General features: G+C 33.2%; 1 protein-coding gene across 4 annotated transcripts in view; it reads right to left on the bottom strand.

The window, feature by feature from the left end:
• The window catches only part of LOC133850880 (probable myosin light chain kinase DDB_G0279831), a 62,409-nt gene that overhangs the window by 36,198 nt on the left and 2,873 nt on the right, over positions 1–23,338 (bottom strand). Inside the window, exons 1-3 of one of the 4 annotated variants that reach the window (XM_062287123.1) lie at positions 9,405–9,419; positions 2,531–2,934; positions 9–188 (exon numbers count right to left, since the gene is read on the bottom strand). In XM_062287123.1, coding sequence (XP_062143107.1) covers positions 9–188; positions 2,531–2,603 — 253 coding nt within the window. In that variant the 5' untranslated portion in view covers positions 2,604–2,934; positions 9,405–9,419. Of the gene's footprint in view, positions 1–8; positions 189–1,429; positions 1,473–2,530; positions 2,935–8,488; positions 8,631–9,404; positions 9,420–23,338 lie in introns of those variants that run through there. The other 3 variants (XM_062287132.1, XM_062287122.1, XM_062287124.1) reach the window with 3 other exon arrangements.

The following is a 23,338-nucleotide window of genomic DNA, read 5'->3' as shown; positions in this document are numbered from 1 at the left end:
CTATTTACCCTTGTTAATTTCGACTCTGATGACCGAACCCGTTTCAGACTCTGCGGAGCTCCAGAAGCCGCCGCAGCTGCCACGATGCTCGTAACCGTTCCAACTGTTCTGCGCATGCTCCTCGTCGTCGGACGTCTCTTCCATGATGGGCTCCAGCATTTGCCGTGAGTTCGACAAGTCCATCACATCTATAATATAAACGACAAATTTATTTAGTAATATAAATTGGTGGGTTTTTTTTTATTTTGTTTTATATATTTAAACGGCAAAATTTATTTTTAAATATATTCATATTAGACATTAGTAAAAAATGTTTTCTTTCATAAAATTTGTTTTATTTTTATTTATTTGTTTGTTTATTTAATTAATTTGTTGATTTGTCATAAGAACCTATTTTATATGTATTTTGGTATACTAAATTTTTATTGTAGTTTATTATTATTTATCATTAAAAGAGTAATTAACTCTTTACAATTTAATATTTTTACATTTTTGTATAGCATTTAACATTTTTGAAAATTTTATGACTTTGACAAAAAAGTATTTTAGCATTCCGAAATTATTTTATAATTTATTTTATTAAACTAGTTTTTTAATTTATTTATCAATCATTTTATTTTTATTGTATTTTATTTTATTTTCTTAAACTAGAATTTCAGTCTAGTCAGATTATTATTAATTATTAATAATGATTTATTGCAAGCTATTTTCAGTTGTTATAAATATTTGTTAGTAAGCCATTTAGGTATTTATGTATATATACTATAATATAGCAGTAATTTTTTGTTTTGTTTTTTTTTTGTACAATATTTAAATGAATTGTTAAAATATTTATTTATATATATTTATTAATATTTCATATTTAGTTGCAATTATTTTGGCAATGAAAATATCATTTGGGTATTTGTAATATATTTCTTTCATATATTGTAGTTATATTATTAATGGTAAGTTTTATTTATTATTATTAATTATCGTATATTGTTTATCTATTATTTATGATATGTATTTAAATGAATTGTTTCTAAAAATTAATTCATTCATTTATATATTTTATTTAATATTTCATATTTTATTGCGATTATTTTGGCAATGAGAATTTGGCGAATTTAAAAGTTGCCTTTATTTACATTTTTCTATTATCATCTGTTATTAGACAATTGGTTTTATTAGTTCATTAATTTTTTTAATTAAAATTGATTTACGAAGGTGACTTTCGATTAAAGCCAAACTTTTTTATTGAAGCCCATGGCTGCTGAGACCTTGGACTGTCATTTTGATTATTTATTTCAAAGAAAATTATAAATCATATTGTTGAATTATTTATTTGTGATTATTTCGTATGTTTCATCATTTATTAGATGAAATATAATATCAATTATGTTATTTATTCATCATTTAATTTTATTGTTCTTATTATTCCGCGTACTTAGAAGGCGCGCCTGGCATTTGCGCATCTTTGCAGCTCCGTCTCCAGCTGTGCCTGCCACAAAACTGAACTGCCATCAAACAACTGTCGAGCAGATTTCTGCGACAGTCTGCATACAGCATAACATCGCATCGTTGATGCCGGCCCCAGGCACCGGCAATCTCGCAGTCCTCCATTCAACAACAGTCATAGTCACAGTCACAGTCAGAGCAACAACAACACCAACAACAGAAACAAAGACTGCAATTGCAACTGCAACTGCAACTGTTGCAATGATCTTATCGCAATGCGCCCGCATCGGGATCGCCTCAGTCGACAAACTTTGCCTCATCTTCTGCATTTGGTTCTGCCTCATTCGGCATGAATCATGCCGCTTAATTATGCAATTTATTAATAAAGCGTTGGGCATAAAAGTGACCAGCTGAGCATGTTTGTATGCCAATGACATTAGTCTAAAGCGGCACTAATAGACGACATCAATCACAGACAGTGCAGCTAATGACACTGGCTGCAAGTGACTGTAAGAGATTAATTTTTAATTTGATGAAGCAGAGCAATTGCAACTTAAGCAAATGTTGAGTATAATTATTAAATTGAAGCTGCTATCTAAATAATTAAGTACACGTAAAAGAGCTTTCAAAGTGCATAAAAGCTCAAAGCTAACTTGTCGATATGGTTTAAATCTACTAAATCTCTTATGACTTTCAAAGTTCAATAAAGCTTGGGTTGACCTAATAAAGTTATGTAGATTGAATAGATCGAAAGAGCTTTCGGCTTATGCTGTTCAATAGCGCAAAATTAAAACTAGTGTCATATGTCAAAGATAAAAAGATAAGAAAAACCCAAGCAAAGGCACCGCAGACTGTTTTCATTGTTTATAACAACTCAAGAAGGATTATTTAAGCTATGCAGCGTCATTGATTGCGACAGCATTATTTATAGCTTTTGCTTTTAATCAACTAGGTGGCATATAGTACATAACTTTTTCTTGATTAAATTGCTTTCTTGAATTATATATTTATAGGTCATTTCCTTAGTCTTTTAAATCACTTCATCCAGCACTTCAAAAATATATAAAACTATTATCAGTATTGCACTCACCTTGGTGCTCAAATGCACCCAGATTCCAGTTAACTGGTGTGTTCAGATAACCAGCCAGATCCAAGTGTTCCATGTTGAATTTGGCAAGTGTTTCAGCTCAAGTCTTTTTTTGTAGAAGTAGAAGTAGAATTATATCTGCTTGTGGTATTCCTATGTAGCTTTTATCTAGCGCTAAATGGTTAACACTAATGTATTTATATCGTTGTTGCAATGCTTAGTCTCCAAGTATCACATCGGTTCGTTTCTGATTCTTCAGGTTCTCCTCATTGAATGCAACTGAGGCACATAGTACCATTTATTTCCATTTGCCTTATCGCAATTATTTTCAGTTTGAGTTACTCTGCAATTTGGCGGCAGCATTCGGTACAGACTTTTGTTGTATTTTCGATAAGCGAAAACGATATCTGCAAAAAAACCAAACAAAACAAAAACCGCAACAATGGCAAAACGTTAGTACAAATTGGTGATAACAGTCGCAGTAAATGTGGTCACAAAATAAGGCTGGGAATGCCAATATTTACTGCAATTCGAAACACAAAATGCAATAAATACAAATTAAGTACGTTTAAGTACACTTTGGTACATTTTAAAATCATTGATGAATAATACTCATTTTACTGTAAACATACAAATATAAAGTATTTTAGTACTCTTTTGTTGAAATTTTTAATTAAAATTGTTAATGAAATATATTTAAATAACAAATATACATTAAGTATTTTAGTACTCTTTTGTTGAATTTTTTAATTAAAATTGTTAATGCAAATTAAAACTGTTGATGCATAATACCGAAGTTATTAGTTTTTACAATAAAAATTATTATTTTATAATGAATGCAAACATAAAATGTAATAAATAAAAGTTTAGAACACTTTAGTACATTTTAGAACATTTTGTATATTTAAATCGTTAATGAAGAATATAGAATGTAAGTGTATTATACATTAGAAACAATAGTTTTGATTTATTTTATTATAAATAATATCAAGTTTAGAACATTTTAGTACACTTTGGCACATTTGAAAATTTAAATCACTGATGAAGTATTTTTGAATGAATGCATGACTATATATGTCAGATTTGAAAAAAACAATTTGAATTATAATAAAGTATTCAAAATGTGAAATGAAGGAAAATCTAAATATAATAAAATTTAGAACACTTTGCTGTTTCTAAAATTGTTGATAAATAAAAATTCAAATGAAATCCCTTTTTGACTAAAAATATGCCCAGCACTGTTGAAAATTGAGACTCAATAAAGCTAGAAAGACTTTTTATACAACTTTCCATTTTTGGTGCACTTTAAATGAATAACTTAATTCACCTACTTAATAAAATATGTTTTACCTAAAGCAACGAAGAATTTTAAATGCAGAAACCCCATTTAAGAATATTTGTCAATGAATGTATTCAGAGAATGTTAATGAGTGTCATAAAAGACAAGCAATTCAGAGACAATAAATAACTTTTTTAGCATATTTTAGTTGATGTTGTCAAGACTTGGATGGTGCCCGAAGCTCAATACACGATTATTAATGAGACGTGGGCGCATTTAATTGCTCCAGTCGAATACTAATATATAGTTTTGTATGCTGTGCACATGGCGAAATGTACTATAAATATAAATTATGAATACAAATATAATTGGAAATCGGCTCCCGTCAAACTGCAATTCGCTCAGTGGGCGATCGACGCGATCGGTGATCGTTGATCGGCGAATCGAGACTCGAGAGTCAAGAGTCGCAAGTAGTTGTTTGCTTTGTGTTGTCAGGCTGCATTTAATACTTGAGTACTTAGTATAAATTACAATTTCTAGATTTTGTTTAAAGTATTTTCACGCCACATCGGAGCAGCACATGGAGCAAAACAAGCGATAACCCAATTCCCTGTCCGCACTTTTCAATGTCATACGGGAGAGAGCTGCGAGTTGAGAACTGTTCTGGCATTTCAATTTTGTTGTATTTAGTTTCATTCGATTCCACCATATAAACAGGGAAAATTTGTTTTCGCCTCAACGTCACTTGGGGCATTCGACCTGTTGTTTACTTCGCAATTTGTGCTATGTAAACTCAAGTTATTTATAAATCGATTGGAAATATACACACAATATATTGCACAATATCCGCGCTCCACAAAAATTTACAAAGAAATTTAATTTGGGCAAAAAAGTGCGAGTATAGAATTGTGAAATAAACAGGCCAATTGAATGCGATCCAAGAGATATGTCAAGGCACTGCCAGGTAAACAGTGACTAGTGTTAATATCATTGCAATAGATTGATTTCAATCATTCGACAGGCATTGGCTCAATATCAGGTTGTTGGCTTGATTGCAAATTGTGTACTATAATGATTCACAAGCAAAACACAGTACTAAACAAAATATTTATTATTGAACGTGATGGACGTGTGTCTGCCAATTCGTCTGGTTTAATGAACAACTCAATCACTGTGATTTTAGAGCTACGAAATTTGGGGATTATATTTGCTTTTGGGGGTATTGAAATTTATTGACTTGTTTCTCTAAGTGATTTAGTACAGTTAACTAATTTTTAGTACACAATTTATGTCATATGCTTTATAATCCACATTAAAATACTGATTCTGATATTATCAGCTTCAACCTTGAACAATTTAGCACAATTTTAATACACTTAAGCATTGTGGATTATGTTTGCTTTATTTTGTTGAAATTTATTGCTGTCTTAAAAAAAAATTCGAAGATTTATGTGAAGTAGAAAAGTGATTTACAGCAATTTGTGATTTTTTTTAATTAATACATTTCACTATCTTCAACAAGCAAACACTTTCCAGACGATAAGACAATATTCAACTGATTCAATACATGCAACTTAAAAGTAGGCATTTTAGTACACCAAAATATAAGAGTCTATTTTATTTCGCCAAAGTATGACACAATGGCATCAACAGCTAAACCATTATTTATATTAATAATTTCGCTGCTTAGAACACACTTTTCGGACAATTAAGCCATTTGAACTGAATCTATACTTTCGACTTCAAAGTATTACAATTTAGCACACTTTTAGCACCCCATATATTGACGTCTTTTTGTATTTCGCCAATGCATGACACAGCGGCATCAACAGCTGAACGATTATTTATATTGTTGGCGCTGTTTAGAACAGATTTATTTTACGTCATTTCAACAGTTTTCACTTTCAAACCGCTTCTTCTTGGTATAATAAGAAAAGCTGTCATAACTGTAACAAATCATGACCAATTAATCAGCGCAATATTCAAAATGGTCTTGGCTGTAAACAGAACACTTTGACAGCTGTCGAACAAACCAACAGAGGAGGAAAAAGAAAACACATGTAGGGTATTAGATGGCATCGAGTAGGCAACAGAAAAATCACAGCAGCAGAATGACATCAATCTTGTATCTTTGGCTTCCTCGACAGCTTATCGTCGAGACGAGATAGAATAATTGTATACAATACCAAAAGTGGATGGTTGCCTTTTTTTTTAAGCAGAGATACTTGAGAAAATAGATAAGATAGAAGTAACTTTGTATGTTGTACATATGACGGAAAGTTACCGGTCGAAGAGACACCCTATATACAATAAAAATAATTATAAATCGGAAGTTATTTACTTTTGGCTTTGCCCAATGCATCCATCAATTTCTTGGCCCACTAAGCCCACTACCCTGAACTTTGGAACAGTGCGAAAAAACGACACATGAGGAAGGCAAATGATACACGAAAAAGTTACAAATATACTTTCGTGTATACACAATTGTTGTGTGTCGTCTGCAGGGGCTATTTCATTAGTGATAATGCGTTGTTCAATTGAGAGAGATTGTCACATGTACTAAATACAACAAAAAAACAGAGCACACAAGTCATTCACTCGAAGTAAAAAACGAAAAGCGAGCCAACAAGCAACAAAAATAAATAAATAAATAAGTTCACATGCCAAATTAAACGAAATGCGTCACATTTCGTACTCTTCTATAAATAAAATGTCTAAAAAAAAAGAGGCCTAAGAAGCGACAATAATAACAACAACAACAACAACTACAGCGAGAAGGGCAGGAAAATGTTCTTAGAAAAGCATAAATTATTTTATTAGATAGTAGTCTGGTTGATCTTCCTCTTCGCGCAGTTCGTGCGTACAGTGTGTACGTAAAGTATTTGGTCAGAGATTGCGGAAAAGCGTTTAAAACTCTAGCTGCGGCCATCTGGCCTTCTATTGTATTATCCGAACTGTTTGGGATCACGCTCCGTCTGCCAGTTGCCAGTTGCCAGCAGCTTTTTTAATTGCAAAAGTTCACTTGCCACAGAAATGTGCAGTTATAAATTGTTTCGTATTTTGTTGATTTTCTCATACCCTGAACTAAGAGGATAGGTAAAAGAGGGTGGATTAGACCGCTCAGTGTTACTAATACTTATAGTTTTATAGGCTTTATTAACTTAAGATTCTCACTCTTCACTTCCTAATAAAAGCATTCACTTTTTATTTGCATAACTTGTCTAATTTCTAAAGATTTTAGTACAACCGAAAGAATAGTAAAAAAAAATAGATTTAAACAAACAAAAACTAGAAGCTGCAATTTTATAGCAATCAATTTATTAAGCCTGAATACATTTATATTTGAAATACTCAATTCTTAACTTGTTCTCTAACTGTATCTTAAATAAAGAAGCAAATAATATTAAAGAATACTAATAAAAATCAATACTCAATTTATAATTAATCACCAGTCTTAATTGCTTAAGTAAATAAACAAATAAGATTGTTGAATTATAATATCAAATCAACAGCTAACAAAGCTAAGCAACAAGACTTTCACTTCAAAAGAACCGATTTAAAAATTATAAAAAATATAAATAAAAAAAATCAAGAGGGTATCGTCTAATCAACCCCTTTTGCAAAGCATATCGCACTCTCTTGTGTGTTTTCATTTTCTTCTTCTGTTTCTTTTTGCCGGCATGGCTACGCATTGTTTCTGTTTTTGGCTCCTTTGCTTCGATTCTCTGCGCTGCTTATGAATCTCTGTTTATTTTGGTTCATATAAATTTTGAACAATTTCTTGCTGCTGCTGCTTCTGCTGTTGTTCTTGCTGTTGTTGTGGCCAGTTGTTGGCCTTTCATAAACAACAAAGCTCAAGTGAATTATGGAATAAAGGGGATCTCTCTGTTTTGCATCCGACCATGCACAATGTGAGCACGTTTGTTTTGCTCCGCGGCGCGCCTCTTTCCTTATTGTCAAATGACTCACTTGCCTTCATGACCCAAGTATCGCAGCACTTAGCCATATAATATCGTAATAAGTATTCCCAATGAGGAAAAAAATGCCTACATATAAAAACATTTGTGTGTGCTTTCGGATTTCATGGTATTATTGTTATTCTTATCGACATGACGAGCTTATTTGTAATATAGCTAGATTTCAACATCAACACTATTTTAGCACAACTTTATATATTGACATTTGTGCATTATAATATAATGGAAACTTGAGTCATGCTTCAGAGAAAGTATTTAGTATAATTTTGTATATTCATATTGAACTAAAGTCGTTTGAGTCGTTTAGTACTTTTTTAGAACATCTGTTCCAAAACTCCTTACTGCGCACATTGTAAAACTAATTTTAGCACATATGTACTAATGAAAGTTGTATCGTAACATGCTGAAAGCATGAATCACTTAATTTAGGGGATTCAATTCATTTGAAGCACTTTAGTAAAAGCCTAGCCAGATCACTTTTTATTTACTACGCTTTCATAATCTTCTCAGTTGATCAACTTGCGAACTTAAGCCAAGTGTCAATATTTAAAAGCTTTTTGCAACATTAAACACACTCTTCAGTGCTGCAATAGTCATAATTTTTCAACACAAAAGCCTGAGGTTCTTTATCTCTTAGATACATATTATATATAGAAGCGGAGTTTACTTTTGGCAAGTCACGCCCACTGAGTGCAGATTTCTCACCTGTGTTCGTTAAGAATCGGATGTTTCGTTTGCTTTGGCTTTCTGTGTAATCCTTTAACGATGTGCTAAAACCACACAATATATTTTTTAACACCAAGCACGATTATTTTTTTCATATATACAATTTTCTTTTATTTTTTTTTGTTTCGTATTTAGCTCATTGTGTAGAGAGTTAAATGTCGTATTATAGTTTGTTTGTTATCTTTCGTAGAATTGAATGCATAACATAACAAATTGTGCGCTGTGATAAGCGTAATACAAATTTACACACACACAAACAACACAGGAAATGCGCGAGAAATTGGGCAAAAAGTTAAAAAATGTTCGATGCGGGTTCGTTGCCAATTTTCGCAGTGTTCGATTTAGTACTAAAACAAGCGTTCGTTTAGCACACGCGGCGGAGGCCTGGAGGCAAAAGGTGTGTGTCGCGATAACAACAAAAACCCAGGTGGAAACGAAAAGTGAAGGCAACAACTAACGACATTTCCGACCAACGACCGCAGCGTCTGAGGTGCGCTTGAGTACTACAACTTATGTACTAAAAAAAAAAAAAACACAAAATAACAGAAAAAACAACAAAATAAAATAAAACACAATACAGACGTAGACACAGACACAGATACAGTCACAGTCTCTATAATACAATCGCATTCGCCGCGTCGACGGCGACACGAACATAATTCTTTAGCTTTTGCCTTTTTGTATTTATTTACAATTTAATATTTTTCAACGCAGCGCGAATCGGCGAATTGGCGAATCGTGCGACTGCCGAGCGCGCGATGCAGTCTCGAGAGAAAGAGAGAGAGACAGAGAAGTGGGATGCGGGCAGATAATGATTGTAAATAAGCAAAAGTATTGCTACCACATTCGGGAACAAAGTCATTTGCAGATGCCGCTTGATGCTGCTGCCGCTTACCACATATTTGGGGCATGACGCGCCTCCTCTTTCCACACGAGCTGGCAAAACCAAACTGGTCAGCCATTTGGTCAGCACACAGTGCAGCACGCTCGAATCACTCAAAATCACACTCAAAGAACTACGTAAGAACGTATCTGTGATAAGGCTTATCACACGAATCATATCACAGTCTGATTACTGTGCTAAGCGATACCTGTGGAACATTGGGCACAAGGCGATTGATAAACGAGCTGAGTAAACACCCTGCAAACTTCACGAAAAACTAATCACGATTCAATTATCAAATTATACGAGTAGCAAAACTATTCTCAACATTATTTACAACTATGATAGTCGAAGCTGCAGTCAAGAGCAGCGATGCTATCTCAATCTCAGTGTAATTTTAGAATTTTATTTGGTGTTAATGAAATTGTAAAGTATGAAAACTTCGAGCGAATATTCTAATGTTATAGAAAATAACTTCATGGAACTAAATATTTGCGTTCTTTTAATGTATACTAAATAGAGTAAATTCACTTTTTTGCATTAATATTTTGTGCGCATTAATTGTGCAGTATTTTGTTTATTATAAAAGGTTCTAAAAGTGTCATCAAGATGTCTAAAAACTTAAAAACTTGGAGTTCATAAAGACTTATAGTAAAACAAGTCGAGTGTGCTCGACTGTGAGATACCAGCTAACCATATTGAATAAAAACAAAACAGTGCGGTATTATTCTTAAAATATACCAGACAATATACCACAAAAATAATAAAATATATCGAAGACTATACTTGGTATACAGTTGAAGTGCTACATTCAAAATAAACCAAAATGCAGCAACCCAAACAATTTACAGAAGTATTCAGCTTATCAAGTGATATCAAAACTAATTCTAAAAAATGATCTAACAAAAGTATTACATAATTGCTAACAAAACTAGTAAGAGAACATGTTAGACTTCGGTATAATAGAGATTGTAATATTTATCTAAACAAGAATCAGTCTACGTAACGAGATAAAACAAAGAGTACTACGAGTATAACTCGTTATTAAAAGAAATATCTTGATGCACTTGAAGACCTTGCATTGTTCCGATTGCCCGTAATCGAATAAAACATTAAAGTAAATTGCTTTATCACTTGTGAGTTGTGCAAGGCTTTCCTTTGTCTTTAAGTTTCACTAATACGTCGTATTAGTAAAAGTGTTAACAACAAAAAAATAACAGCGTTTAGCAAGTGTAGAAAAGCAAAGGTTTTTTTGTTTATAGGCAGACAGTGATAAATCGGTCAACGTGATTGGCATTTGAAGAGACATTCAACATTTCTAATTTCGAATTTCCTTCATTTTCAACTCGTGGTCAAAGCTTCCTCCCAAGTTGAATGTCTGCTTAAGCTAATTGACCCAAGTGATCTCATTCCTCGACTGTTGAATACTATATAGTCCACTATATACTCTATGCATATCGAATGTGTTTTAACACCTTTCGCCAATTCTGCTTCGGTTACCAACTCTCTGATTGCAGTTTACATTTTGTTACTCATTTTTTTATTGTTGTTGTTTAGTTTGCTGTTGATTTTGACTGTGCGCTGTTTTTTTTCGCACACTCGCTGTCAAAGTTGAAAGTGTAATAAACTTGCGTGTGAAACGCACGAAAAATTTAAACAAAAGGCGCGCTCGCATTTCTATTCATACTATTTTGCACACTTTGGATGGAGATGGATGAATGGACTTTCACTTTCTGTCTGGCTACCAAAAAAACTTGGTGGCTGTGACTGTCTGTGAGTCAGAGCTCCATTTGATTTGCAGCTTAAAATTAAAAGATTCATTAACATTTTCGTCTGCTCCCAAAGTCTTTGTCTTTGTCGTAGTCTTTGTCTCAAACAGAGTTTAATACAAAAGTGCAAACAATTGTCGACGTAGATCTAAAAACTCTAGCTTCAACTCCAAGTCAAAGACGAACTCTCAACTCCTACACAATAAAGCTTTACACAATTGCAATCTCATTTTGGTTTTAAATACCCTGTAATGTCTTGACTAAAGGGTAATCCAAAATGTTTAATTTATGGCATAATAAAAAGATGTTAAAGTATAACCATAAAATCATATAATTTATCATAAAGTTAAATACACTATTTAGTGGCGACACTCAATGAAAGTGAACTCAAAGTGAGTTGAAATAAATAAATAAATTACCTAGAAACTCAAACAAATACCGATAAATATTACTTATTTTATTCAAGACTAATTATTATTATAAGTTTCTCTACAATCGTTTCACACTAAAAGATGCAATTTCACACTAATAACTAAAATAAATAAGATGATAAAAATTATTATTAATTCATATAAGTATATTTCTCTATAATAATTTCTCAATTATAAATTATATATATATTTCCAATCACGGTTTATAATTAATACGCTTAATTTGAGCTCTTTTTATGAAGCTTTCTTGCAACATTGCCCATTGCGACAGACTGATTACAGGGTATTGGATTGTCTTGTCGCTATGGGAAGTTGACCGTTTTACATGAATTTTTATTTTGTGCAATTGCTGTGGCTTCTTCAGGCTGCCTTTTGGCCATTTTCAGTTGCGGGAAACTTACGAAATTCGGCGCCAAAGGTAGCGTCGAGTATTGTTTATTGTTGCAGTTGTTTGTTGCTTACTTGTTGTTGGTTGCTTTTGTGGTTGTTGCTGCTCGACCATTCTCAGGAGTTGTGCAACGCGTTGAGATATTTCAACTGGAAGTTTTCACCGTCAGCGCATAGCAGAAAGTTTCGATATGAAAAGTGAATGTAAGTGGTAAATAGACGGACTCTATATCTACCTATCTATACCTCTATACATACATATATAAGCCAGGGTCTGAGCACATAATTGATCTCGTGTTTTATGGCACGCCTTCTGTTTTTTGTTTTTGTGCTTTGAATTGGTTTTTTCTTTTGGATTTGTTTCATGCAAATTCGCTTAGCTCATTATAAATCATATTTTCTGCTCTAATGAAATGCTCAAAGCGTTTCACAGCCAACCTTGCGGCCAAATTGTTGTGGTCTAATAATTTGATTACAGTTTCGGTTTCTTTACATTTCGATTCGATTCGATTCGATGTCGATGTCGATTCCTGTTTTCGTAACTATGCCACACTTTTATTTCTTGCAGTGTAACTGGTGACATTTTATGGGCAACAAATACTAAATCGCTAAATCACTTGAGCAAATGCAAAATAAAACACACAACAATAAAAAACACACACAAAACTCGTGGGAAAACCGCAAAACTTGTTGAGACTTTTGTGTGGCAATTTATTAGGCTACTCTTCCCCTCCCTCTCCTCTCCTCTCCTCTCCTCTCCTCTCTCTCTTTCACTCTCGATTCCCAACTTGACAAACTATAGAGTTCATCTTCGTCATCGTTGTTGTCATTATGCAAAAATGCGATTTGCAAGCTTGCTTCACTTCACTTTGTCGCTATTCTCATTATTATTATTGTTGAATTTCATCTTTTCTGCTGCTGTTGTTATTAATAATTGTATAAATCGGCATTTATCTTGTTTACGTTTCGGCTTAGCAACCGTAGCGTGTTCTTAATGCGTCTTAACAATTATTCCAAATGCGTAATGAATGAATAAAATCGAGCTCATTGTGAAGATCGAGCGAGAGACTTTGTAGTATTTTTTGCGATTCTCGTGGGTTGACTCAACATTGATTTTATTGATTTAAAGTTGCTTAGAATAATCTGAATTTCATTCATTAAAACTAGAATAGAATAGTTATTAACATTATCTAATTCTAATGAATTCCACTAAATATGTTTGCTTCTCAACTATTGCAAGGTTAACATAACGTCATCCAATATTCAGATCGATTAATTTGCATATCAAAAATAGTTCTAACATGTGAGAAAGCTACGATCGTGTGTGCTCGACTGTGAGTTACCCGCTACCCAATACAATAAAACGATATTCCACAAATATACCAAAAACATACTACAAAAATACTTCAAATATACCATACTTGGCATATTGATATATTACTACATTAAAAATATATCACATAGCATAAAATATACCAAATTTTGAGCTAAAGCAACTAAGACCGGACTGCAGTAAGCGATTAGCAAATAATAATTATTATTGTTGTATTTCTTCTAGCCTCTGATAAGTCAAGAATATTTTTATACTTTATGGGAATTTATTTTTATTTTTTAAATTATTTTTATATTAGAATACCCGTTTTTTAGCGGGTATATTATTGATAATATATAATATTTAAATTATTTGTATATTTATATAATATTAATCTTTTAATATTCAAATACTGTACGTCAAATAAATAAATAAAGATATTTTGAACAATTAAATTTTTGAAATTTATTTCTAAGTATTATATTTTGCATTCTTTATTTATCCATAATTATTACAATTTTTTTGCAATCAACTCTTGGGTTTTCACAGTCACGCACATCTGAGAGTATTCTTCAGCATTCTTTTCATTGATTGAAGAATTTCACCATATGACACAGAGTTCTTGCTGATCATGTTTTGAATTCTAGATGAATGTGTCATTCCACTAAAATATGCAAAATCAGCTCAGTCTGAACAGATCAGTAATGAAAATATACAGTTGCTAGTTCTTTCCCAAGTTACATCTCATCATTATTTCCACAACTCATTTAGTGCAAAAGTTTTGCCAAGTCCAGCAATAAATCAATCTTATCTCGGAACTGGGTAACGCCCATTATGTGCCAGTTTTAGACCTCTGGAGAGGCACTGTCAGTGTTTCTGTCATCTTTTTCTCAATTTCGCGTTTTTTCAGTACTATATGACTTTACAAAAAATTCCTAACCGAAACACAGGCGCAGCACAATTTGCAATGCATAAAAATGCCATTAGGCAAAAAAGTAAAAAATGAAAAAATTCAACATTTTGAATGGCAAAATGAAGAAGATGAGGCAGCCAAACAGGCAGAACGACAAACATTTGTCTTGGTTGCGGAATGAGAAAATGAGATTGAGAAACAGCAGCTGGAGTAGGAGGAGGAGGAAATACTGTGTGCCAAATTTGCTTGGAAGTAGCACAAGAGATCCGCACGGGAGAGGCAACAACAACAATGGATGAGAATGCAGAAGAGAAGCTTCAGCTTCAAAGACGTAGGCGATGACACGCCTCAACGGGAACGGGAATGGGAACGGGCACGAGAATGGCAGCAAAGTGGCAGTTAAGAACGCAAAAGCCAACACTTGAATGGCCGTCAGTCAGGCGGGCAAAGTGATAAGCCCAGTTAGTCGAAACGGAATGACGCCGGGAAAGTAGGTGGGCGTTTAATCAACACACAACCAACACTGAGAGAGATCAGCATGTGGATCAGATCAGACAACAGCTGGGAAACGTGGGTGCAGCGGAAAAGCTACGTGCAACGATTTCAGATGCAGATGCTTCGTGCTTTGAGTGTCTCCAGTCAAAGTCATTGGGAAGCTAGCCCATAAATTAGACCCGACTTTGATTTGAATTTATCGTGGCTACCTTTTGATTTCTTCATTCTGCGGTCGCTTGATTAAGTTTATATATTGTTTCTGTTTCATTCCGTCTTCTACTTTTGCTGATGGCATTGCTTTCGTAAACGAAACGAAATGAAATGAAACCGCACAAAAGCAACAGAAACAAACACAACAACAAACAGAAATCGTCGTCAAGTAAATTAAACAAAACGGGGCTACAAAAGTAGCCACTGTACAGTTTAGTTCTGTGGGAACAAGGTCATCTCCAGTCTGTGAATATTCGAATATTTTGTCGCATGCATATTCTTATTCTTAGCACACTTGTTCTGGGCTCTGGAGTTGAACACAAAGTTCTTCTTCTGTTCACACTATTCGCATGGGAAACAAGTTGACATGGCTCTTAAAGTGCTGTTATAACACACACACAGAGAAAACCTTTTGCCAAAACCAAAATGAACAGCAACAAAAAGAGAAAAAAGTCTCAAGAACACAAAGAGTAAAACGTTCCTGCCAAGGCTGCCATTAATTAGACTTGATAACTTAATAATATGGCTGACGTATGGAATTTTACCAGCCCGAAGAGTGGAAAGAAGCATGGAAATTATAGTGCACCAAAACATGCAGATACCTACAAATATTCTTTATGAAAAAAGCCTTAAGGGTGCAACAAAAACAGTGTTTAAAATTATCATGATTTTGAGATTTAAATTCCTTCATCAAATACATGAAGTAGCTTAATCAACAATGATTCAAAATGTTTCACTGACTATTTGCAGAGGGAATGCAATGATTATAAGATCCTTTATGAAAAAAGAATATTTATTAAAGTCTGAAAAATATTTAGTTAACTTGATGAAGGAATTAATGCAATGATTTAACAATTTACAATCCTTATAAAAAAAGTTATAAATGTTTTCATTAAGAAAGAAGTAATCTTTTAAAATATAACATATATTAAATATTCTAAAATTTGCAGAAGCATTGAAATGATTTTATTATCCCTTAGAAAAAAAGTATATTTAAAAAAGTTTTCAAAATGAAAAAATTATTGCAATTAATTAACAGTTTAAAATCTTTATAAATAGATTTATAAAAGTTATCGTAAGCAAGCAAATTTTCAAAATATCTTATATTAAATTTGAATTTAAAATCTTTCGTATTGTAGGAAAAGTTATAAGTGCTTGGCAACTAAAATGAATACAACTGTTGCAGTAACTAGTTGAAGAAGCATTATTTTAAATCTATATTAAAAATGTTTAAAATTCCTATGCTCAACAAATATAACAGCATAAATTTGGCAAATTCATCGTCATAAAAATCCTTATTTATATTATCCCCCCGTATTTGTATTTCTACGAAATAGTTTCTAAAAATGATTTCGCACTAAAATCCGATTAGAAATATAAACAAAGATAAAACAAGCATGGCCTTTGTTTGATTATAATTAAAAACAATGCGATTTATTTATTTCTCCTATTTAATAATGTCATGATTGAAATAGGGCCTAAGTCAGAAACATGACTCATCGCGATTTCAGTTTATCAGCAAAAATGTATGTTTACGAAGCTGACAAATATCAAATGTAGCATACTTCAAAGTCTATATATAAACTTGGGATTAAAGTCAACTTGCTTGAGATAAACAACATGCCAAATATTTATTGCAATCGTCGAGTAAAGCATAGAGAGAAAAAATATTGACTATGCCGCGGGCAACACGCGTTTCTGAAGTTGAGCACATATTTTGTTTATAGATGAATAAGAGTCAATAAAAAATGGGCAGAAATTACATAAATTATGCAAATTTAGGCCAAGATAGCCAAAAGGGGTAGTCGAACTATAAAAAAAAACGCCAAAAACAAAACAAAACAAAACGAAACCAAACAAAAAGAAATCGGACCGCGTCCAAGCAAACACCTACACTTTACACACATCACACACATAACACACAGAGTGTGTGTGTTGTGTCAAAACATCAGCGGACGTAACGCTAATTTTGTGTTTTTTAGTTTATACCGTTTTCAATTTGATCGTTGTTCGTTGTTGTTGTTGTTGTTGTCGATTGTCACTAGTTGTGGGCTCCATTGTCAGGGGCCAATAGCATAATGGACAGATAGGCAACTTGACAGCTGAGCAAGAGCAAGAGAAGTGCAAGAGATGTCAAGTCACTTATGAAATGATCATTTATAATATTCATTTGAATGGTGAAAGTTATGACAGCAAAAGTCTCAATCAAATGCACTTTAATTGCCAACAAATTAACAAAATGAATTTTCAATTAAAGCCATTGTAAAACTGTGGCCAATTGCATGGCGGAAGTTTCGACAAAACAGCTCAAACAGCAAAAGTGTTAACAAAGAAAAACAAATTGAGTGAAGATTTCAAAAGAATCCCGTCCGAGGTTCATTCAACTTTTCGCAACTTCGCAGCAGCAACTCGACAAACTTCCACAAACTCCGCGTCTAGTCTAATGCTAATCAAGAGCTAAATAGAAACAATTACGCTGCCCAGGCCAAAGATACAGATACGAATAGTGAAAAAAGAGAGTGAGATACAAAAAGCAAAAACGAGTCAAGAAATTAGTTGGCATTAGTACTTACACATCTCTGTTGGGCTTGGAACGTGTCGGAATGGCCAAAACTCAAAACGTTCATTTGCCAAATGGCAATTTGCAATTTGTTACGAATTTGTTATTGGCTTCAATCGATTCGAGCTGGTTAACTAGAGGTACAATTTGAAGCTGATGTGGCACTAAATGCAATGGATCAATGGATCAAGGCTAAAACAAATAGCTTCCTTTAAGCCGCCATTGCTTTTAATTTGCGTATCAATTGTTAATTGATATTATTAAAGATAGCAAAGAAATATTGGAGCATAGCTAATGAAAAATTGTACATTTTAGTCACAGATTTTTGGAGATTTTATGATAAGTTATTACATGTATTAAAACTACTTTTAGCTTTGCAGACCTAAGGTAAAATTCAGATTGCATTAAGAGAAAGATAATCACAATCAAAGTAAGTTATCCACATAAAAATGTAAAGTAAAGCTTCTGGTTATTTTACATTGAGAAATTAGATCAAGGCTAAAACAAATAGCTTGATCTAAGCTGCATTGCTTTTAATTTATGTATCAATTGTTAATTGATATTATTAAAGATAGTAAAGAAATATCGGAGCTTAACTAATGCAAAATTGTACTTTTTAGTCACAGATTTTTGGTGTTTTTATGATAAGTTATTACAAATATAATATTAAGGCTACTTTAAGCGTTTCAGACCTAAAGTAAAATTTAGTTTGCAATAAGAGAAAGATATTCACAATTAAAGTAAGTTAAGCTGCATTAAAGTATCACTTCTATTTAACTTTCTTTCTAGATCAAGCAAATAGCTTTCTTTTGGCAGAATTGATATTGTGAAAAATTGTGAGTTTAAACAAATAGCAATTCTTAAGACACTCTTAGCAATAATACTTTATATCAAGTGAACGAACACTTGAACTTTGTGTCTCCCACAAAAAACTGAACTTTTATAGATATGTTTTATCTGCATAAAAATGTAAACTATCTCTTCTTGATATCTCTCTTTAGGAAAGAATATTTAGGCTAAAACAAATAGCTTCCATCTGCATTCCTTTTAACTTGCGTATCAATTGTTAATTGATTCTATGAAAGACAGTCAAGTAATATCCATACTTAAAAATGTTTTCCATCCTCAATTAACACAATGAAAAATTGTGAATTTTAGTCACAGATTTTTGGCGATTTTATGATAAATGATTAGCTGTATTAAAGTCAGTTTTAGCCATTAGCAATCCTAAGAAAAAAATTCGCGTTGCTTTAAGAGAAAGATAATCACAATTAAAGTTTGTGTCTTTCCCATCAATTAAGCTGAAGTTTTATAGATATGTATGTTTTATCTGCCTAAAAATGTAAAGTATTTCTTCTTCATATCTCTATTTTTTAGGAAAAGATCTCAGGCCATTAAGCAAAAGATACTGGCAACAAAGACAACGATTCATTTAATTTCTGTATATTGTAGCATTATCTTAGACCGGATCTGACAAAAGCGTTTAACAATTGTTTCATTTTTCTCGAATGCGCGACTTCGAAATGCAATGTGTATACATAAATACTATATACATAGTATCTGAAAGAAAGAAAACCAGTTTTCAGCTTCTACTGCTGTTGTTGCCGTTTCTCAAGACATAGTTAAAGCTCTGGTTGTGTCTGTTGCCTTTTAGCATGCAAATCGACAGCATTATTAGTCATTATGTGGTCTGTGTTCGAGTAGAAACTCAGACTCACACTCAGACTCCGATTCGAATTCGGATTCGAGAGCCGGTCTCGAGTGCCGGTCTTGCGGCCTTCATGTTGCTGCCCCCCGTCGAAGAGTCGAAGAGCGAAGCCAGCTGATCCGGGCAATCCATTTAACGCGCCCGGCCCCAAAATGGGGCGTCTAAAATTGTTAAGTGATTGCATTTGATTTGCTTTACCAGTTGCCAGTTGCCAGTTGCCAGTTGAAGCTGCTGCTGCGTTGCCTTTTTGTGGAAATGCGCATAACAATTAGTTTAGAGAGCGTTGAAAGTGGGGAAATGCTTTTTTGAGGAAACACAAGTATGCGTTAGCTATGCTCCAAATCTATGCCTCAGAGTTATGGCTTTTATTTATTTGAGTGCTCATTCATTCAGTTCATAATCTTTAATCATACCATATTTACAAACACCAATTCGATATGCGTTATTTACAGTTCCTCATTGTGTAGAGTAACTGAAGCTTCTTCCACACGTTTTGTATATCAACTCAATTCGGTGTCGACTTTCAACACTTGATACTCGCACTCTGCTCAACCAGAGCACACCTTGAGTAATCCGATTCGGGTTTCAATAGAGGTAGCTCAATGCATTCGAAATGGCAGACAATACGCTCGAGTGAATACATTTGTAAACAGCAAGTATTCAATATGAATTAAATACAAGTGTTGGGGAAATATCAAGCAATTTGCTCGCCTAAATAAATATTTTTTTTTTAAATTAATTTGCTGTCAGAAATACATTTTTGTAAATTAAAATAACAGTCTTACAGCTGTTTTAAAATAATTTCAAACTTGAGTGTCCATACTTCACCTTAAATGTGAATTTAATATCAGTGTAACATAAACAAATATTTCAAATTTTAAATAATAGTTATTGTAAAGTTCAATATACTTTTTAATTTAAAAATTGATTGTAGAACTAAACAAATATTTCAAATATGACGTAAAAAGAACTTTTTGGAAATATGTATCATTAAATATTTGTAATTGTTTGTATGGTATATTTTGAATGTAGTAGAATATCGATATACCAAATATAGCCTTTGGTATATTTTAGTATTTTGTGATACGTTTTTGGTATATGTGTAGAATATAATATTAATTAAAATGGGAAGTTTTTTAACTTGTTTGTGAAAGTGTTTAAAAAATATTACTAAATTTCTGACACAATCAAATATTAATAATTCAAATAAAGTTCCATAAAGGGATAATGGAATTTGAAAAAGTTTCGAAATCGATTAAAGAAGTCAAATATTTGAATGAATTTAAACACTTGAATTGCCAAAAGTTAATGCTAGCTAACTTGTCAGATTCTTTTGCCTATTTGGTTCGTTAACTTCTCACCGACAAAAAAAAAAAACTAAGTTCGTTTTAGCATTTATGAAATGATTATAATAAATACAAGAGTCTATTCATGACATAGTAGACACAACTCTTTTTTTTTTGAGTTACGCAACATTCTCAAAGGTTAGCAATATCTACACATGATCTTTCAGCTGTTGTTTCTGCCTCGTTCCTCGACCACATAACAATGGCTTATAAAAATGGCCAACGAAGCATCCCATGTGATGTGAGAAGATTCTCAACCATCATCGGTTGTTTAGTTTTTTTTTTCCATTATATGACTATTTTTTTTGTCTATGCTGTTTTGTTAACATTTTAATTAGAATTTTCAACACACCGAAGCACACAAAATTTATGTACATAAAAGAGAGACGACAACTCGGCTGTAAATTATTAACAAGTTGAAGTTAAAAGCTCATTTCGACGCACGGCATTGTCATAATATTATTTAAAAACCTTTTTTCCCCCTCTAAATACTATATTCATGTTTTGCTTTTTTAGATTTCAATGAACTTTTGACAACACCTTTTTGTATGTCAAAGTTGAGCGACAACTTTGAAAACTGGTTGACTTTTATTACTTTTCAATTAGAGCCAACTTCATGGGAGCAACACGTTAACCAAACCCAAACCCAAACCCAAGTCCAAAGCTCTGATCAGTTCAATAAGCCGTCTTGGAGCGGGGGCCAGAGTCAGAGCCAAATGTCAAAAAACCTCTTTGGGCCACAACACAAACAAATAAAAAGAGAGTGGCGACACTTTCTAACCAACTCTGGACTCGATAAAGCTCTAAGCCCTGGCCAACTGAGTGTGCGTGCTGTTGTTAATCAGGTCAGCGTATCTACGCCTTTGAGCATTGAAATAGAAAAAAACGCAAAAAGAAATACAGAATATACAGAATGAAAAAAAAAACTTACAACAGACAATAAAAAAGAAATACAAGCGAAGACGAAGACGAAGAAGCAACATTTATTAATAAGTTTTTGGCCAAAGGCTATAAGCTTCGTTGATGAGTGTTCTCGCCTGAGCTTGGCTTAAATGAAATTAAATGAATTAAAAGAAATTTTTATCTACGCCATGAAATAACATAGCTGTTACTTGGCATAATAGGGCGCCTCCGGGGGCCATTGCTTCTTGCTTCTTCTACCTCCAGATCAACACTGTGAACTGGGTCAGCAACAGCAACAACAACAACAACAACAACAAGCAAGTCAATGCTCAATGGCATCTCCACTTCGTGCTCAGCTGCCTTTTTCTATCTGCGATTGAATAAAGTGTAACGCATTACAACTCTTAAATTGCCGAGCGTAGCGCATATTTTGCTCTATTTCATGCTTCCCCCCCCAACCTAAGCACGGATTATTGTGCGGAAATTAAAGTTCAGCCAGGTTAATTTCCGAGTTCTTTCTGAGAGGGAAAAAACTGCAGTAGATTGATTTTTAATGTTTAGGTTGAGGCACAGTAATCAAGTTGACTTAATAGAAAATATGTTTAGAAATTTCTTATTACAGTTCGATAACTTTTCTTAAGCAAGTTAGAGCTCATGAAATGTCTAATTTCATCCATTTTTAAACTAATGAGATAACACTTATTCTTTAGGAAATATAGGAAACATTTTAGAGCTACTTTTCTTACATCTAAAGTTAAGTTTTGTACTAATATTCTCATAAATATTAAAGCAGAAAATGTAGAGCTATTTAACACTCCGTTTTTCTACAAATTTGTTTCTTCAAAAACAAAACTTTTCCAGAAAACTAAGTAAATAAAAATGTAACGAATTTTCGTATTCTCTAAATATTTAACACTTTACTTTGCTTCATCGAACCCAAAACATTTCTAGCAAAAAAGCAAAGAAAGATCTTACAAATTTTCATCTTCTTTAAATTCTCTTAGCAAATGAAATTTCCCAATAAACAAAGAAACTCAGAGTAGCTTATTATTAGAGCGAAAAAGAATCTATAATTTGCCAAGGAAATGAGAGTGGAATACAAAGAAATTTCACATAGCACAACAAATTGTTGTAGTGGAGTCAAGCATGCAATTACTATAATATAATTTTTAAACATTTCCATAATCATATTAAAATAGCTTAACAAAAGGCAAAGCAAATTTAAACAAATTATGTAAACAGTGAAAACGAAAACAAAGCCATCACCAAAGTGTCTCGATTGTTTACGCAGTTGTCAGAGCTGCGACAAGTTAATAGGCACAGTTATGTTTCAAATGATTCGCATAGCGTTTTTTTATTTGGTTTTAGGCAATTATTATGCGTCGAGGAACTTGCAAGAGCAACCAAAACAAAAACAACAAAAGCAAGCACTTTGGCTGCTGCAAAATATATAAATATATGAATATATGGGCAAAACCACTTCTATGAAGACAATAAAAAGGCAACTTAAAAGGTAGCTGACATTTGATGGGTTGTGGCCCGCGACTGAAAAAAGAGAGACTATGTTAGAGTAGAGTGAAGTAAAGTAAAGTAGTACTATAAGTCTACCACAAATATGGCCAAGGCACGCGTGATTTATGGCCACGTCGAGTGCGTTGTGCGTTGTTGAGTTTCGTCTAAGATCAGCTCTTCTCTTGCTCTCGCTCTATCTCTATCGCTCTCTTTGTCTGCGTCATTCATCTGCCGCCGTTGCGTGCGGTTTTTGAGGTGGCCAAGAATGTGTATTGTATGGAGAATCATTTGTAAAGTGTTTTCGGCCGAAGCGGCGAGTTCAACGCCGCTCCATTGGGATGTTGGTTACGCTTCGCAGCGCAGCCGAAACAATTACAACGAACCATAGTTGTTGTTGTTT

This window comes from Drosophila sulfurigaster, chromosome 2L (genome assembly GCF_023558435.1).
Source record: "Drosophila sulfurigaster albostrigata strain 15112-1811.04 chromosome 2L, ASM2355843v2, whole genome shotgun sequence".
Classification (NCBI taxonomy): domain Eukaryota; kingdom Metazoa; phylum Arthropoda; class Insecta; order Diptera; family Drosophilidae; genus Drosophila; species Drosophila sulfurigaster.
This window is presented reverse-complemented; position numbering and strand designations above follow the sequence as displayed.